The sequence below is a fragment of the Sinohyriopsis cumingii genome, chromosome 18 (assembly GCF_028554795.1).
Source record: "Sinohyriopsis cumingii isolate HCF-2022 chromosome 18, ASM2855479v2, whole genome shotgun sequence".
In the NCBI taxonomy this organism is placed as follows: Eukaryota; Metazoa; Mollusca; class Bivalvia; order Unionida; family Unionidae; genus Sinohyriopsis; species Sinohyriopsis cumingii.
The window spans coordinates 24,755,390-24,776,510 of record NC_142978.1 but is presented as its reverse complement, the minus strand read 5'-3'; the positions used below and the strand labels follow the sequence as shown (position 1 = coordinate 24,776,510).

The following is a 21,121-nucleotide window of genomic DNA, read 5'->3' as shown; positions in this document are numbered from 1 at the left end:
GAAACATGACTACAAGTTAGGTTAGACATAGTCATAAGCATGAAGAGCAAGGTTTAATTATGCTGAGACGTGGGTATAAGCATATTGAGACATTAGTATAAGGATTGTTAGACACAGTTAAAGCATGCTGAGACGTAGGTATAATCATTATGAGACATATCACTTTTCAAGAAGAGGCATACATCATTGCAGGGATGCAGATGAATATTTGTTAAACCAATGCTAATGGGACAGCAGGACATAGCATGGGCCTTCCAATAACTTGCTGATTCTTATTTTGCTTATATTTCTTTAACCTCTTGATTGATTCTGTTTTCAATATTAAGCAAAGACAGTTAACTCTTGTACACAATTGATCATGTTAATATGACAGTAGAGTCAAGTTCACTCATTTGAAGATTTGTGTTAGTGTTTTGGTTTTCATTTGCTTATATATTTCCTAAACCCTGCATTAGTTTTTTTATATATGTAGATTGAATTATGAAGCAAAGACAGTTACCCATGAGTATGATTTATTTCCTTGTAAACTGAATTACTTTAGTTACTCACTTACATGTCCAGTCCACTTGCAGACAGCATAGACCCTGATTTGCCATCACAATGTGCCACCAGATCATGGTCTTTCTTTTTCTAATGATGGCTCCTAACAAACTGCATAGACCCAAATCTGCTGGCACATTATTTGATGGCATATCAGGGTCTGTGCAGGTTGCACATTGACTGGACTTAAAAGTGAGTATATACAGTACCTTGTTTTATGGCATGTTATTTAGCATAATCTGTATCAAGAGAGCTAGTGTTCATGTACAGAAATTAACTAATTAATTAATTCTGATCAGACACAAAGGAATCTTACTATGTGCTCGGACAATTCATTGTTCACAAAACAATCACTCAACCTGATAACATTAAGGTCAAGCGCACAGTAACATTTTGATCGAAGATTTATGTTAAGGTAATTGGCAAGGTTTTTTTTGCTTATAATTCATTAACCCTTTCGTAAATTCTGTCAATACCTGTGAGGTCATATTGTGGAGTGAAGACAGATTGCAACACAAATTGCTCACAATTTTGACTTGTGGTCAAGATCACAAAGTTTATAGCAATGTTTTATGTATGTAACATAAATAATCTGTCATTGAACTGGAAGATTATTATTATATGCACAGTCAATATTCCTATGAAGATTATTCTTATATGCACAGTCACTATTTCTATGAAGATTATTCTTATATACACAGTTGCTATTCCTGTGAAGATTATTCTTATATGCACAATTGCTAATCCTATGAAGATTATTCTTCTATGCACAATCACTATTCCTATGAAGATTATTCTTATATACACAGTTGCTATTCCTGTGAAGATTATTCTTATATGCACAATTGCTATTCCTATGAAGATTATTCTTATATGCACAATTGCTATTCCTATGAAGATTATTCCTATATGCACAATCACTATTCCTGTGAAGATTATTCTTATATGCACAATTGCTATTCCTATGAAGATTATTCCTATGAAGATTATTCTTATATGCACAATTGCTATTCCTATGAAGATTATTCCTATGAAGATTATTCTTATATGCACAGTTGCTGTTCCTATGAAGATTATTCTTATATGCACAATTGCTATTCCTATGAAGAATATTCTTCTATGAACAATCACTATTCCTATGAAGATTATTCTTATATACACAGTTGCTTTTCCTTGGAAGATTATTCTTATATGCACAGTTGCTATTCCTATGAAGATTATTCTTATATGCACAATTGCTATTCCTTGGAAGATTATTCTTATATGCACAGTTGCTAATCCTATGAAGATTATTCTTCTATGCACAATCACTATTCCTATGAAGATTATTCTTATATACACAGTTGCTATTCCTATGAAGATTATTCTTATATGCACAGTTGCTATTCCTTGGAAGATTATTCTTATATGCACAGTTGCTAATCCTATGAAGATTATTCTTATATGCACAGTTGCTAATCCTATGAAGATTATTCTTATATACACAGTTGCTATTCCTGTGAAGATTATTCTTATATGCACAATTGCTATTCCTATGAAGATTATTCCTATGAAGATTATTCTTATATGCACAATTGCTATTCCTATGAAGATTATTCCTATGAAGATTATTCTTATATGCACAGTTGCTATTCCTATGAAGATTATTCTTATATGCACAATTGCTATTCCCATGAAGAATATTCTTCTATGAACAATCACTATTCCTATGAAGATTATTCTTATATACACAGTTGCTTTTCCTTGGAAGATTATTCTTATATGCACAGTTGCTATTCCTATGAAGATTATTCTTATATACACAGTTGCTATTCCTTGGAAGATTATTCTTATATGCACAGTTGCTATTCCTTGGAAGATTATTCTTCTATGCACAATCACTATTCCTATGAAGATTATTCTTATATGCACAGTTGCTATTCCTATGAAGATTATTCTTATATGCACAGTTGCTAATCCTATGAAGATTATTCTTCTATGCACAATCACTATTCCTATGAAGATTATTCTTATATACACAGTTGCTATTCCTATGAAGATTATTCTTATATGCACAATCACTATTCCTATGAAGATTATTCTTATATGCACAATTGCTATTCCTATGAAGATTATTCCTATGAAGATTATTCTTATATGCACAGTTGCTATTCCTATGAAGATTATTCTTATATGCACAATCACTATTCCTATGAAGATTATTCTTATATACACAGTTGCTTTTCCTTGGAAGATTATTCTTATATGCACAGTTGCTATTCCTATGAAGATTATTCTTATATACACAGTTGCTATTCCTTGGAAGATTATTCTTATATGCACAGTTGCTATTCCTTGGAAGATTATTCTTCTATGCACAATCACTATTCCTATGAAGATTATTCTTATATGCACAGTTGCTATTCCTATGAAGATTATTCTTATATGCACAGTTGCTAATCCTATGAAGATTATTCTTCTATTCACAATCACTATTCCTATGAAGATTATTCTTATATACACAGTTGCTATTCCTATGAAGATTATTCTTATATGCACAATCACTATTCCTATGAAGATTATTCTTATATGCACAGTTGCTATTCCTGTGAAGATTATTCTTCTATGCACAGTTGCTAATCCTATGAAGATTATTCTTATATACACAGTCACTATTCCTATGAAGATTATTCTTATATACACAGTTGCTATTCCTATGAAGATTATTCTTATATGCACAATCACTATTCCTATGAAGATTATTCTTATATGCACAATCACTATTCCTATGAAGATTATTCTTATATGCACAGTTGCTATTCCTTGGAAGATTATTCTTATATGCACAGTTGCTATTCCTATGAAGATTATTCTTATATGCACAATCACTATTCCTATGAAGATTATTCTTATATGCACAATCACTATTCCTATGAAGATTATTCTTATATGCACAATCACTATTCCTATGAAGATTATTCTTCTATGCACAGTTGCTATTCCTATGAAGATTATTCTTATATACACAGTTGCTATTCCTCTGAAGATTATTCTTATATGCACAGTTGCTAATCCTATGAAGATTATTCTTATATACACAGTCACTATTCCTATGAAGATTATTCTTATATACACAGTTGCTATTCCTATGAAGATTATTCTTATATGCACAATCACTATTCCTATGAAGATTATTCTTATATGCACAATCACTATTCCTATGAAGATTATTCTTATATGCACAATCACTATTCCTATGAAGATTATTCTTCTATGCACAGTTGCTATTCCTATGAAGATTATTCTTATATACACAGTTGCTATTCCTCTGAAGATTATTCTTATATGCACAGTTGCTATTCCTTGGAAGATTATTCTTATATGCACAGTTGCTATTCCTATGAAGATTATTCCTATGAAGATTATTCTTATATGCACAGTCACTATTCCTATGAAGATTATTCTTATATGCACAATCACTATTCCTATGAAGATTATTCTTATATACACAGTTGCTATTCCTATGAAGATTATTCTTATATGCACAGTTGCTATTCCTTGGAAGATTATTCCTATGAAGATTATTCTTATATGCACAGTCACTATTCCTATGAAGATTATTCTTGCACAGTTGCTGTTCCTTGGAAGATTATTCTTCTATGTACAATCACTATTCCTATGAAGATTATTCTTATATGCACAGTTGCTATTCCTTGGAAGATTATTCTTATATGCACAGTTGCTATTCCTATGAAGATTATTCTTATATGCACAGTTGCTATTCCTATGAAGATTATTCTTATATGCACAGTTGCTATTCCTATGAAGATTATTCTTATATGCACAGTTGCTATTCCTATGAAGATTATTCTTATATGCACAGTCACTATTCCTATGAAGATTATTCTTCTATTCACAGTTGCTATTCCTGTGAAGATTATTCTTATATGCACAGTCACTATTCCTATGAAGATTATTCTTCTATGCACAGTTGCTATTCCTTGGAAGATTATTCTTATATGCACAGTTGCTATTCCTATGAAGATTATTCTTATGAAGATTATTCTTATATGCACAGTTGCTATTCCTATGAAGATTATTCCTGTGAAGATTATTATTATATGCACAGTCACTATTCCTATGAAAAATAAATAATAGTCATTAATGTCGGAATAATGTACACTTCCATCCTTGAGAGAGAGAGACAGATGATTTAGGACATTGTTGTTCATCTTTGTTTTTAGGTATGCCTGTGAGTCAGGGGTCAGTGCAAGGACAAGCCAGAGTTGTCCATTCCTTGGAGGAAGCCAATAAAATTCAGGTTTGTTATTGAATGTCTTACAGGTTTGATTTCGACTGTCTTACAGTTTTGTTATTAACTGTCTTACAGGTTTGTTATTGACTGTCTTACAGTTTTGTTATTACATTATTGGATTAAGGCCAAGCTGTTTGTATGTGCCTCCAGGAATGTGGCAGGCATATCAAAATACCATTGTCAAATTATGTGTCTGTCTGTCATGTGTTGTTTTTTGTTTAGGTCACTGTGGCAGGGTATTTGTGTTCCATGAACTTTGGTTGGATTTCAGTGTTACCCCAGCTTATGGATTGATGATGTTTGTTCATCCGTTCATCCAACCATCTGATATCAGCACTGTGCTTGGTGTTTAGGTCATTTTCTCAGACACAGTTATTCACAGAGTCACATAAGCTGGTACTTAGAAAGTCTTATTGACATGGAATTTCATCAGGTATCTAGTTGATTGAAAATGATGCCAATCTGCTTGCTTGTTTTAGCTACTGCTGAATGGAGGGCCATATTTTGCTGAGATGCCAATTCCTCTGATTTGGTTGGAGCAGCTCAGAGAATTAGGCAATCCTTCTGAGAAAGAGCTCTGATCAAAACATGAAAGACTCCAATATCTCAACCTTTCAGAAATGCATGAAATCGTTTTGTGTTATTTTTATCATGAAGAAGACATATTTCCTCCATAATGTGTCTGTCCATTAGATAAACATCAGAGTCATGGAGCAGAAGGATAGCCCTCACTTCTATTAGTAGAATATTAACTAATTCCTACATTTCTGTTTGCTGGAATGCAATGGAACGCAGAAATGTTGAAATCAGTTATGGGGATGATAAGTATCTTCAATAAAAAAAAAACTATCTAATTGCTTTCTTCAGTATATTTTTGTTTCATTAAAGAAACATACTTTAGCTTCAGTTGACTTGGACATTTCTTGCCTGGCTGAAATGTGTCAGTGGAACTTGAAAACATGTTGATTTGCCTGTGTCAGAATTAGAATTCATTAGGAAAAAGACCTCAGAGTAAGTATAGGATGACTAAGGCAATTAGACTTTAATTTGTGGAAAAGTGTTGGTATGGGCTGCCAAGTGTGCAAGATATTCCTGAAAATTTGGCCTCTCATCAGTCAACTGGGGAACATACTACACAATGCTGTTTATTTAGGCAGTAAGTTGTCAACATATCAGGGTAGATGTATTGCAGGACTATTAGATGCAGTGCTAATGAAAGCCAAAAGTGCCACTTAGGGTACCACTAGATTCATCTCTATAAACAAAGTGGTATGAGGGTAAGTTGTTGTTGTTGTTGTTGTTGTTGTTCTAGGGTTTAACGCCATTTTTCAGCACAAGATAGGCTATACATGGCGGCCAGTATTAATGGTGGAGGAAGAACCCTGGAAAACCCAGGTAAGAACCACCGACCCACGAGAAGCTACTGGCAGGCTTTCCCACGTACCCACGCTAGCCGAGCTTTGGACTCAAACCCACGCAGACAGAGGTGAGATGGTAGTGATCCGGAACGGTGAGCGCTTTAGACCACTCGGCCACTCGGGGCCCCGCATGAGGGTAAGTCAAAATAAAATATGTACAACATGCATTTATATTAAGGACTTTTATATTCCCAAATATAACCAAAGAACACCAGATTGCACTATGTTCTGCTTCACCTTTTCACTTTGTGTGCCACTGCACCTCTGCCACTCAGCCATGCTCGAATTTTATGTTCGCAGTTTTTGAAATGTTTTTCACCAGAAGACTTCTAATAATGTCTAGATGGTCCAAAAATGGTGTCAATCTTCTATTCAAAGATGGCTTCAGTACTTAGTAGCTAAAAAGAATAAATGGTTGTATTTTGAATTCAGGATATTGTTTACAGTCAGTGGAGTGTCAGTCTCTTCCGGTAGATCTTGTTAGTGATTTATGTTAAAGCTTCCTCAGTGTAAACAGAGAATTATTAACTGAAACAATGGTTTGCAGGAATTTAGAGTGACTCTCTGTTAGCAAAAACCATTTATACCAAGTCACATTTCAATAAAAATTATTATAGTTTGTACCCTATCATTTGCCTCGTGTTCAGGTAATAAAATGAGAACACACTGAAACACTATAACCAACTCTGTAATAAAAACTAGAGCTTCGTAACAGTGTAATCAGCTCTAATAAAAACAAGAATTCCATGAAACACTACCACTGACTCTGTAATAAAAACAAGAGTTCCATGAAACACTAAACACTACCACTGACTCTGAAATAAAAGCAAGAGTTCCATGAAACACTATCACTGACTCTGTAATAAAAACAAGAGTTCCATGAAACACTACCACTGACTTTGTAATAAAAACAAGAGTTCCCTGAAATACTACCACTGACTCTGTAATAAAAACAAGAGTTCCATGAAACACTACCACTGACTCTGTAATAAAAACAAGAGTTCCATGAAACACTATCACTGACTTTGTAATAAAAACAAGAGTTCCATGAAACACTATCACTGACTTTGTAATAAAAACAAGAATTCCATGAAACACTACCACTGACTCTGTAATAAAAACAAGAGTTCCCTGAAATACTACCACTGACTCTGTAATAAAAACAAGAGTTCCATGAAACACTATCTCTGACTCTGTAATAAAAACAAGAGTTCCCTGAAATACTACCACTGACTCTGTAATAAAAACGAGAGTTCCATGAAACACTATTACTGACTCTGTAATAAAAACAAGAGTTCCCTGAAATACTACCACTGACTCTGTAATAAAAACAAGAGTTCCATGAAACACTATCTCTGACTCTGTAATAAAAACAAGAGTTCCATGAAACACTATCACTGACTCTGTAATAAAAACAAGAATTCCATGAAACACTACCACTGACTCTGTAATAAAAACAAGAGTTCCATGAAACACTATCACTGACTCTGTAATAAAAACAAGAATTCCATGAAACACTACCACTGACTCTGTAATAAAAACAAGAATTCCATGAAACACTACCACTGACTTTGTAATAAAAACAAGAGTTCCATGAAACACTATCACTGATTCTGTAATAAAAACAAGAATTCCATGAAACACTACCACTGACTCTGTAATAAAAACAAGAGTTCCCTGAAATACTACCACTGACTCTGTAATAAAAACAAGAGTTCCCTGAAACACTACCACTGACTCTGTAATAAAAACAAGAGTTCCATGAAACACTACCACTGACTCTGTAATAAAAACAAGAGTTCCCTGAAATACTACCACTGACTCTGTAATAAAAACAAGAGTTCCATGAAACACTATCACTGACTTTGTAATAAAAACAAGAGTTCCCTGAAATACTACCACTGACTCTGTAATAAAAACAAGAGTTCCATGAAACACTATCTCTGACTCTGTAATAAAAACAAGAGTTCCATAAGCCTAAAGAAAATGTGTGTGCATTTAAATCTGTTTTCTTGAAAGCATTTAACACACTTGCAACAAAAAATATAGTTTGTAGATTTTAGCATTGTCAGATATCATCACCACACACATACATGTACATGTATATGCAAACACTTACATAATCTCAACCATACTGACATTACATAAAAAATAAAAAATACACCAATTTTCTGCCTTTAAAGTCATTGGCTAGTGGAATGTAGTCTCATTTAGATGCAGTCTTTGCTGCTGTCAGTAGTTCAGTAGGGGTTTGAAGAAAATGCAAGTGTCATTTGTTGACAAGATGGTACTAGTTAGGGATAAGATGGTGCTGTTATTCAAACATCCCTGCTTGATTTCCCGAGTGAATCCTAGTCAGAAATTAGTTCTTCCTGCCAATCATTAATGCTGTCATTGTCAGATCTGTGACTGTTGCATTTAGACCACCAGATATGCTTTTCTCTATAGAAATTATACATCACATTAGGGATGGACTATTTCATTGGGGGTTGGGGAAGGAATATAATGTTTTCAAGTTTTATGGGAGCCTAATACGGCAGTAATAAAGAGTAATAAGCACATCCATCCAGTACAAGTGTTAACAGAATCTTTTTATCAACAAAAATCAGCTGTATAAACACGAGCATGGGGTAATTATTGTCTTTCAATCAATTTGATGGCTGAATCATTATGTAAAGCATCACTTGATTAATAGATGGTATTTAACAAGATCAAGATGAGAAATAAGCTGAATGTCCAATTCAGCATATCTAATATGTTCTGGCTGAACCCATTGTTACCTACAGGTGATGCTGCTATGTCAATGGATATCATACACTCCAAAATGATTAACGTTGATATGGTATCTGTAGTATCTTCAAGGAATGAAATGTTCCCCCTTGCTGTTGTGCTTTACTCCATCAACCAGGCCTTCTGAAATTTGGTGAACTCACTTTGCTAATGGATCAATGTCTCCTGACTCACAGCTGTGTTTTGATCTTTTTCTTTCAAGAATGAATGACACTTAAGCACTAGTCTGACTACTGATACATTTGTTTTGTATTTTATATATGTAGTGAAATCTGACTTCAAAGAAAAATTGCTGCTGTTCACAAACTTTACAAAAATCTTTAATAAAGATGGCTTAAATGTTCTCATTAATTTCAAGGCAATGATGTTTAAAAACTGTTATTCTTCAACAGTCATTGCTTTGATTTACCTAACTTCAATTGAATTGGTTTGTTCCACTTGGTTAATATGCAGATTAACATAATGGGCTTTCATAAAGCACACTCAGGAGGACACAACTCTAGCTGTTGTCAGCCAGATAAGTCAGATGTGAAATGTTCATGCACTTACCTGATTGACTTATGCTTTAATTGCCATTGAGACAATTTGCTGGATAAACTGCCCCAAAGATGTATTTACCTGATTGACTTACTCATTAATTGCCTGTAAGACAATGTGCAGTATAAACTGCCCCAAAGATATATTTACACGAGTTGTAAGCAAGACAGTTTACCTTTGATATATACAACATGTTATGGGCATATATTAAGGTTGTCATTTTGGGGTTTGGTAGTAAGTATCCCATTTTGATCATGGTACATTGCATTATGGGAAGCATGCTTGATATTAGAACTCACATCACTTAGCTGCTGCATATATTATTATATTCTGGGTCATTGTCAGGGTTCAAAATACAGTTTTAAAGACAACTGACACCTTTTGGTCTCTAAGTGATTTTGTGAGTACTTTTTGTTCATTTAAACAGATTAGCAACAAGATTATCTGCCACAGTGTGTAAATTTGTCCCTAGATTGCTGAATTGCAGTATTAGCAGCACTCATCCACCAAGTTAAGGTTTTTTGGAAAAATCACACAATATACAATCTTTTAATGTAATGATATTATTGTGTGTGGGAAGTATTCTGTACACACTGACATGTATCAGATAGGCCTAGTTTTACAAAGATAATGAAAATAAACATAAAAACTGCAACTAGAATTGTTTATTTGTAAAACTAAACACTAATATTAGTGTTTTTTTTAACCTGCAAGCAATACTTTAATATAACCTAATTTACCTAGCCCACTTCTGATCAGAATTGAACTTGCTGGGTTCATCAATACACAGCCTGGACAATATAGCCCACTTCTGATCAGAATTGAACTTGCTGGGTGCATCAATACACAGCCTGGACAATATAGCCCACTTCTGATCAGAATTGTACTTGCTGGGTGCATCAATAAACAGCCTGGACAATATAGCCCACTTCTGATCAGAATTGAACTTGCTGGATGCGTCAGTACACAGCCTAGACAATATAGCCCACTTCTGATCAGAATTGTACTTGCTGGGTGCATCAATAAACAGCCTGGACAATATAGCCCACTTCTGATTAGAATTGTACTTGCAATACACAGCCCTGACAATATAACCTGCCACTGACCAGAACTGAACTTGCTAGGTGCATCAGTACACATAACATAGAAAGAAATTTATTTTTAAGTTCTAGATATTTAAATAAAAGATGGTATATTGTGTGATTTTTCCAAAAAACTTAACTTGGTGGCCGAGTGCTGTTAATACTGCAATTAGTCACACTATTATGTAAGTATTACTGATGTCTCATTGTTTACTAAAGCAGGTGAGACAAAGTAAATAGAGTGAGCATTAGCTGATTAATTAGTCTCTTGTTGTCAGATAGGAAACTCTTATAAATCGCTAACTTTTCAATGGTTTAAAATATTCACTTTAGTAGTACAGTATGCTATGATTGATTGCTAATGAGTCACTCTAGAAGTTTCTACAGTAAATTTGAAAAATGTACTGAGTTTATAATAATTTGTAACAGTAACAGATATTTAGTTCCTATAATGTTCTAACACCAGTCTATAGCAGTACTTTTTCTCCTTATAGAAAGGAGAAATCCTGATTGTATGCTATACAGATGTAGGCTGGAGCCCATACTTCCCTCTCATCTCAGGCCTGGTGACAGAAATGGGAGGACTTGTTTCACATGGTAAGTCATTTGTTTGTCCACATGTATTTCTTTTACTTAATAGGTTGCAATGAGTCCTAAAGTTTATTTCTTCTTGATACTGTTAATTAGAATTCCCACATCTTGATGCAGGAGACCTTTAATAATAACCATTTTAGCATGATGTCAGCCTGTTTGTCCATTAATTCTTCCTGTAATCACAATAGCTATGCAACCCCCATAAATAACTGGATGCCATTTATTAGGTGAACCAACCTTTCCATTTTTATCATTTAGTACTTAATGTCTGTGTCTGTTTGGGAGGCTTTATCATCAGAAATCTTTACAGTTTTATAAATTAATTTTCTTTTGAATTGTACTTGTAATCAGCACCATGTAGCCAATATTGTCCATAAGTGTCATTGACCCTACATGTATACACACATTGTTAGGCGAATTGCCTATTACATATAGATGTGCAATTTAAAGTTCTCATCTGTTCAGGGCCAATTTTTGGACAGAGTTGCTGCCCTTTTCTGATTAGTTCCATATCTCCACACACCATTTCATTGTAATCAACATAGCTCAGGAACGATTAAACATGTTCTGATGCATTATGGTGCGTACATCATCTCAGAGAACTAAAGTTATAGCCCGTGATATCTTCACATGGGATACTGCTCGCAATCTAGCATAGCCCAAACACCATTTAGCTTATTCAAATTTGGCATGCAGCTTTGTATTGAGTTCTTGAATGATAATGATTTCCAGAGTTCCACATTTACAGGAGTTATGGCCCTTCATTGGCCTCATTGGTCACTTTCCTTACTTTACTTTCCACAGCATAACATTGTTAAGATCATGCAAATTTGGCATGCTGCTTTATATGGTTGAGATTTTGATTTAGTTTGATTCCTTGCATTTTATGTCATCATTTAGAAGAGTTATTGCCCTTCATTGGCCTGATTGGCCACTTTCCTTACTTTACTTTCCACAGCATAACATTGTTAAGATCATGCAAATTTGGCATGCTGCTTTATATGGTTGAGACTTCATTTAGTTTGATTCCCTGCATTTTATGTCATCATTTAGAAGAGTTATGGCCCTTCATTGGCCTGATTGGCCACTTTCCTTACTTTACTTTCCACAGCATAACATTGTTAAGATCATGCAAATTTGGCATGCTGCTTTATATGGTTGAGACTTCATTTAGTTTGATTCCCTGCATTTTATGTCATCATTTAGAAGAGTTATGGCCCTTCATTGGCCTGATTGGACACTTTCCTTACTTTACTTTCCACAGCATAACATTGTTAAGATCATGCAAATTTGGCATGCTGCTTTATATGGTTGAGACTTCATTTAGTTTGATTCCCTGCATTTTATGTCATCATTTAGAAGAGTTATGGCCCTTCATTAGCCTGATTGGCCACTTTCCTTACTTTACTTTCCACAGCATAACATTGTTAAGATCATGCAAATTTGGCATGCTGCTTTATATGGTTGAGACTTCATTTAGTTTGATTCCCTGCATTTTATGTCATCATTTAGAAGAGTTATGGCCCTTCATTGGCCTGATTGGACACTTTCCTTACTTTACTTTCCACAGCATAACATTGTTAAGATCATGCAAATTTGGCATGCTGCTTTATATGGTTGAGACTTCATTTAGTTTGATTCCCTGCATTTTATGTCATCATTTAGAAGAGTTATGGCCCTTCATTGGCCTGATTGGCCACTTTCCTTACTTTACTTTCCACAGCATAACATTGTTAAGATCATGCAAATTTGGCATGCTGCTTTATATGGTTGAGACTTCATTTAGTTTGATTCCCTGCATTTTATGTCATCATTTAGAAGAGTTATGCCCATCTTCTCCCAACTTTGGTTTTCCTACAGAATTTGTTTTCTTTAAGGCCCTGTCAAACAACCTGTAGTCAGCAGGGTCATTCACTGGTAGCTCTTGTTGCTTATGTTTGCACCTTTTTCCGTCTCTTTTCATCTGTCAGCAATAATTAACTCTGCTTCAGAACAGGAATCTCTCCTAACTCAAAATGTATCTTGTTCCAGGTGCTGTAGTTGCCAGAGAGTATGGTCTTCCTTGTATTGTTAATGTACCGCAGGCCACACATATTATTCAGTCAGGTATGTATACACATCCATGCCACACATCTTATTCAGACAGGTATGTGTACACATCCATGCCACACATCTTATTCAGTAAGGTATGTGTACACATCCATGCCACACATCTTTTTCAGTCAGGTATGTGTACACATCCGTGCCACACATCTTATTCAGTCAGGTATGTGTACACATCTGTGCCACACACCTTATTCAGACAGGTATGTGTACACATCCATGCCACACATCTTATTCAGTAAGGTATGTGTACACATCCATGCCACACATCTTATTCAGTCAGGTATGTGTACACATCCGTGCCACACACCTTATTCAGGCAGGTATGTATACACATCCATGCCACACATCTTATTCAGGCAGGTATGTATACACATCCATGCCACACATCTTATTCAGACAGGTATGCATACACATCCATGCCACACATCTTATTCAGTCAGGTTTGTATACACATCCATGCCACACATCTCATTCAGTCAGGTATGTGTACACATTTCCATTCCACACATCTCATTCAGTCAGGTATGTATACACATCCATGCCACACACATTATTCAGTCAGGTATGTGTACACATTCATGCCACACATCTTATTCAGTCAGGTATGTGTACACATCCATGCCACACATATTGTTCAGTCAGGTATGTGTACACATCCATGCCAAACATCTTTTTCAGTAAGGTATGTGTACACATTCATGCCACACAACTTATTCAGTCAGGTATGTGTAGACATCCATGCCACACATATTGTTCAGTCAGGTATGTGTACACATCCATGCCACACATCTTATTCAGTCAGGTATGTGTACACATCCATGCCACACATATTGTTCAGTCAGGTATGTGTACACATCCATGCCACACATATTATTCAGTCAGGTATGTGTACACATCCATGCCACACATCTAATTCAATAAGGTATGTATACACTTATTTGTCCCTTTCTTGTCTTTTTATTTTCTTTCAGTGGCAAAGTAGTAACTGTATATTGTAAAATGTTCTTACTGGTACTCACAGTACTTCATACATTCAGTTATACACTCTCTGTGTGTGTGTGTGTGTGTGTGTGTGTGTGTGTGCTTTTGTTTAGTGAAACTTTTAATGACCATAAAATCTACTGAAGGTGCTGCAGTAATTTTTTTAAATGTTAATGTGGACTGTGTATGTGCTATATCAGTTTCACCCTCAGATTAAGTCACATGGCTATAACCTGTTTTATCCAGTAAACAACAGCAGTGAAGCTACCATGCCGTGGTATACACATTGACTGAACCAGACAAAAGTGACCCAGGATGAGATCTTTATAATTCATTTTGCATATGCTATTAAAAGTTCATACTGATAAGTGAAATGAAATTTGTTTTAAACAATTTCTTCTTTTGAGAAGGTGTAAATGTTTGTATATTTTGGAGGGAGTGTACATGTTTGTGTATTTTTTAAAAATATTTTTATTTCAGCACATTATTTTGGTATTTTTGTTGGTACAATATGTTAACCTCCATTGAACCTATCGAGCATTGCAATGTGAATGTTCCACCCCCACCCCAATCCACCTGGGGTTACCATGTACAAAATGTTAACTGTTGACCTTCAACCAGAAATTCATCTACTTCAAACGTATGTTTCATGATGAAATTTTTCAGAGTAATACTTGATGCTAGAATGAAACATCTGGAGAATCTGTCACTGTAATTTATTATTGGATTGTGTTGCATGTATGCTATAGTTGTTAAAGCCAGAGGTTAGACTTACAGAGGAATTATATTGGTATCCATTTATCTAATGGTACCCTATATCTATGAACCCTTTCTAAAACTATAGTCAGTAACCAATTTAACCGTGGTAGACATGGAAAATCTTGCTTGAATACTCATTTCAGGTGAAATTTGTGAAGCAAATCAAATAATTTCTATTTTATGTCAACCAACGCAAGCAATAGCTTGAGCATATTCAAAGAGTTCCATTACTTTTATTTGAAATGGGCACAAATGTAAGATTCTGTTTATAGCATAAAGAAAAATATTATGACATCATTTGTGACATCAAGAGGTGTGTATGTGTTACATCGGGAAATTATAATTGGTTATATAAATATATTATATAAATAAAACAGAAGTCATGTGATAAATAAATTTAACTGGAGGACCACCAACAAATAGGGAAACACAGCAGTAGCAATACAAAAATATAGAAACTGACAAGAATCATACATTCTTCTTTCGATACAATTCAAACGTTTTTATTTTACTCATTAATTTTTTATTTTAATTATTAAATTAGTATTATTTCTGAAAAAATACATCTGATATCCTCCAGTATGGCTGCCAGTGACATCTGAAAAGGGATAATTTCACTGTTTCACTTTCCACATATGGTACTATACATGAGGCATTTGTGGCCTTTGAGTTAATTATTTCATCAAGCAGTCATTGCCTTTTCCGTTACTCTAATAAAACACAATCAGACATTAAGCAAAAATTATATTTATTTATTTATATTTTTCTGTGTCAATAATCTGTACCTTAGCCCCCTTTTCTGTGTCAGTAATATGTTCAGGGTATCCATTGTCATTGGACAGAAAAGATATGTCTTTAATCATTATATGTTGTTAATTGGAATTTTACTTTATTTCAAATGTCAGGTGATCTTGTCCATCTTGATGGTTCCTTGGGATTGGTTCACAAACTGGAAGATCAGACTGCAGAGAAGCCAGACATTGTTGGGGAACAATGATATAACTGAGGACAAGGAGATTAAATACTGTCAGTGCTGATTACTGGGACTCAGAGAGATGCAGAGTTTGTCCAAATAATTGGTTGTTTTGTAACTTATAATTGTAAATAATATATTACATATTTTGGTAACACTACATTGATCCATATATGATCAGATTTGAGAGAAAAGACATTGTAATCAATCATTTTATTCAAGATACAGAGAAAATGCATTTAGGATATTTATATGCCATATATGCTTGCATATAAGTTGAGTCCAAAATGCATACAGAACAAATCCAGATCTTCCATCGCAGAATAAACTGCATACAGAACAAATCCAGATCTGCCATTGCAGAATCAACTGCATACAGAACAAATCCAGATCTGCCATTGCAGAATCAACTGCATACTGAACAAATCCAGATCTGCCATTGCAGAATCAACTGCATACCGAACAAATCCAGATCTGCCATTGCAGAATCAACTGCATACTGAACAAATCCAGATCTGCCATTGCAGAATCAACTGCATACTGAACAAATCCAGATCTGCCATTGCAGAATGTGCTGACAGATCTGGATTTATGCAGGGTGTTAAGAGTGATCAGTAGAAGTAACGAATGTTTATAAATTGTTAAATATGCTAATGACATAAATAACAACATATTTTACATTGGGTTTTGTTTTGCTTTTGAAAGTGATGGTTTTATCATCCACAACTGTATTAAAGTTTTGTGTTTGAGTTTTTTTAAGGGTTTTGTGTTTTCTACATCAGCTGCTGTATTCAGCTGAAACAGAGGGATAACATTAACTTCAGGTCTAAAATTTCAATCCCAGTACAATGGGAGTTCTTGTTTTGCTTACATAAGCATAAAATTTGATGCTTTGTTCTTAAAAATGTTTTGTGTTAATTATTTTGGAATTCATATGACCACATCATCAATTCTGGTATCAAACTGAAACTTCATATTGATGTTACTATAGGTAAAACGTTTGTAGATGTGCAAGGAATTCCTGATTCACTTGTGTAAACAGATACCTACATCACTATAATAACTTCAGTGGGAAAACTGTTTATTCTGAGGAAAGCACTAAATCTCCACAAAATCTGTCGACTGCAGATTAAGTTGAATTCACATTTACTCTCCTAGGGTCAAGAGGTTTTGGAGAAAGGCTAGATAGAGTAAGATATATCATATTCCAAAGTTTGCAAGAAATTTCAAGATTTTATGAAGGTTTTAAAAAATATTGAATACTTTTTGGTTTTCAGCACTGAAAATGCCATTGTATATAAAATTTCCCAAATTGAGACTGAATTTTATGCTTTTGTCTTTTCTTGCAAATACCACTTTAAAGTCATAGCATTTGTTAAGGGCCAAAATATTGATTTTAAAAGTTTAAATTTTATTATTTATTCCATTCATACATTTACTTAATTTTATGAACATGCTTATGTAATAAAGGTTTTATATCAGTTACTTGAAATTTCACACAATTCTAAGACCATCATCCAGAAATTATGCTGCTTATTATTGTGCCTGTAATGACCATGTCATTGCTTGGACAGTGGTCACACCACTGCATATGTGTCTGTCTATGAGCCTTAATAAGTTCCTACATTTCCTGTTCATTTTGATAGATTTTCATCAAACTTTGGACATGACAGTGTTTGGTGGTTTGTCAAAAGGTTACAGGTAAAATCAAATTTGACAATATCCTTTGAGTGATAATAAAAACAAAAGAAAACTGTTGATATTTATAGGTTCCTGGCAATTCTGCATGACATTATTTTCTTTGACATTTAGAGCCCTGTTTGGCCACATGATCTAAAGCACTTGCCTTTACTGATCACTGCCATCTCACCTCAGTCTGCTTGGGTTTGATCTTGGGTTCAGCCAATGTGGGAATGTGACAAAGCTTGCCAGTAGCTTCCTGTTCGTCAGTGATTCTTACCTACATTTGTCTGGGTTCTTCCTCTACCAGTCATAATGGCTGCCATGTATGGCCTATCATTTACTGAAAAATGGCATTAAGCCAACAACAACAACCAGTGGCATTTACTTTGTTGTTGCTAATTTTGACAGTTTTAGTGTGCAATTTAAATGAAAGTTTTTAAACAAGTCAGCTTGGTGTATATTAATTTCTTGTTTTGCTTGTACTATTAACTCTTGATATGGCACTCTTTTCTGCCTTTCAACCATTTCATAGAAAAGTCCAGTTATACAAATACCCGGTGAAAATATAGTACCAAATTTATTTGATATTAAAGAGGTTTGTTATGTTTTTCGTGTTAATGATAATTTTCCTTATCGTGTCTAGATTTTATTGCCATTGTTATGACATACACATTTCCCGTCTTTTAATTACACGTTTAGAGTGTGGTCATATCATGCAAGATACTAACCCAACATTCTGAGACATAGTAACTTAAATGTATGCATGGAGTATCATTATAAAGGTTTTTATATGTGTGTTATATTGTACTACACTTTTGGATTCATTATATTTTTTATGGACCAATTTTACATCATCACTTTACCAATTTTTTCAGTTTTTGTGTACAATTTAGCAGAAAGATTTTTAAATTAGTTAGCTTGGTATGTATTAATTTGTTGTTTTGGTTTTACTGTTAACTATGGATATGGTTCTTATTTGTGCGAATTTTCTAAAATTTGAATCAATAGCGAGTACCACTCACAGAAAACTAGAGTTGTTTTTTTGGCAGATATACCTCATCTTAATACAGTGCCCATTTATTTTGACATTAACAATGTTTGCTATGTCATTCTTGTTAATGGTAATGTTTTTTATTGTGTCTAGATTTTATTTAAGTGTTTATTACAATGGATTATGAATGAATTTTACTTTTAAATTTTTTGTTTTAAATATTTGTTATTTATTTTATGGTAAGCAGTGAATTACTTCATTTTCTAATTCAAATAATATTGATATTTATTTCACTGTAGTGAAAAAATAACTATTTTTTCACTACAGGAACTACTTTTTTGGGTCAGAACATACTTACCTCCCATTGATTTTCTGTCAGTGAACTACTTTTTCCTTACATACATGTCATTGTCATTATTAATAATCCCTGTCTGTTATCCTTGAAACTTGTAGTTTGTTTATCTGGAAATATCAGTTAATTTTTATCAATCTGATGTAAACTAATTTTGTGCACAGGTACACATAGCACAGCAGAACATTACGGTAAACAGCCAACATTACTGTAAGAAATCTGCTAATTCACTGTGTCACAAACTTCAGGTAGCCAACTTATGTGAGCATAAAATAAAAAGAATATTTGCTTGAAATGAGTGAATAATGGATACATTTTATCTCGTGGGTGAAAAACTCGAGTATTTTCACTCGTGGCATCGCCACTCGTGAAAATACTAAGTTTTTCATCCACTCGATGAAATACATCCGTTATTCACTCATGTCAAGCAGATATCCTCTATGTATTGAGTTTTCTTTTGGGGATTGCTGTTCAGAGACATTTGAACTTGCCCATCAATTTTGTTTGCCACAGATGGTGCGAGTGTACTCTTGGATTTCTAGACTGGTTCTCTGTTTCAGAAAGCTTTGCTCATAATAAAAATTTCTGAAATGGGTAACCAAAACATCAATAGTACACATATGCCATTTGGAGGAGTAATGTTTGGGTATGTTCCATTCTGAGCAACTTGGCCAGTGATTGATCTAGATCCTGAGGAATTCATTTAATATTTTTGTTACTCTAACTCAAATTCATCATGATCATCAGTACTGAACTTTTTAGATCACATGCACTTGGCATAAGGAAGAAGAAAAAGCAGCTGACTGAAGGAAAGTAGAGACATTGATGGGTGGTCTGGTCAGCCCAAGTCAGGGTCATTATGGCTGAAAGAATAAAGGGTTTTCAGAATATTTCTGTTATAGAGAAAGTTGCTTAACCAGACTTTGTGGATATCATGCACTTATACGAATTAAGAATCCTTCGGATTTAGGGGTCTCAAGAAAAATAGTCAGTTAAGTCAAATAAGAAAACAATAGTTTATTCACAGCAAGTTTTAAGATCACACCTTGGCCAAAAGATCCATGTCGAAAATTTATGGAGACCTGTTGGTCAGTAATCCCCAAAATCAATCATGCATTACTAGCTCCTACAAAGAGGACTTAAATACGGGATGGGTATATAATGTGCAGTTCATGATACACATGTTATAGTATGGAACTAAATAAATCATCATTGAAAGACAAAAAACTGCCAAGTATTGAATGATGTCATTTTTTCAGCTTAAAATTATCTTTGCAATTTGTTGAAAGTTTTATATGCTTTCAGTGTAATTATGCACATTTTATGAAACAACATGCTTTGAATCAGTGAGTTATTAACAGCATTTATAAACATGTCATGAATTTGAGATATGTTTCTGGTAAGGCTAGTGAAATAACTAGACCTTAAAATGTTCTAAGAAATACATGCTAACATATCAGTGGCTTGTCAACATTATTTGTAAATGATGTATGCACCTTTCTTTAGATATTAATAAATTATCTTCTAAAAAGCTATATTTTCAATTTGGCTATCAATTCAGCCTCATTAAAGCTGATTGTTGCCAGGTTTTAAATTACATCTTTGATATTTTCATTGCTTCATTGCATCAGAGGGCCTCATGGGAAAAGAGTTTTGCACTAAGTGAGCTATCATTTATACAGACGTTATAATTATTATTATTATTATTATTATTATTATTAACCATGATAAACTCAATGAGGTAGCCATATTATTTATTTGAAAATATTATGAACATTCCTGATACTCAAATATTGCATATAAATGCCCTTCTTGATACTCAAATATTGCATATAAATATCCTTCTTGATACTCAAATATTGCATATAAATGCCCTTCTTGATTGCATTAAAGTGTTCATGATACTCAAATATTGCATATAAATGCCCTTCTTAATACTCAAAATATTGCATTAAAAAGAACATTCTTGATACTCAATTATTGCATATAAAAACCTTGATCCTCAGATATTGCATATAAAT

General features: G+C 34.0%; 1 protein-coding gene across 1 annotated transcript in view; it reads left to right on the top strand.

The window, feature by feature from the left end:
* Positions 1-20,631, top strand: part of LOC149776242 (uncharacterized) — a 180,086-nt gene extending 159,455 nt beyond the window's left edge. Inside the window, exons 38-41 of the mRNA XM_089942647.1 lie at positions 4,764-4,840; positions 11,156-11,258; positions 13,287-13,361; positions 16,007-20,631. Of these exons, the coding sequence (XP_089798773.1) occupies positions 4,764-4,840; positions 11,156-11,258; positions 13,287-13,361; positions 16,007-16,098 (347 nt within the window). The 3' untranslated portion in view covers positions 16,099-20,631. The remainder of the gene's footprint in view (positions 1-4,763; positions 4,841-11,155; positions 11,259-13,286; positions 13,362-16,006) is intronic.
* The last annotated feature ends 490 nt before the right edge of the window (positions 20,632-21,121 follow it).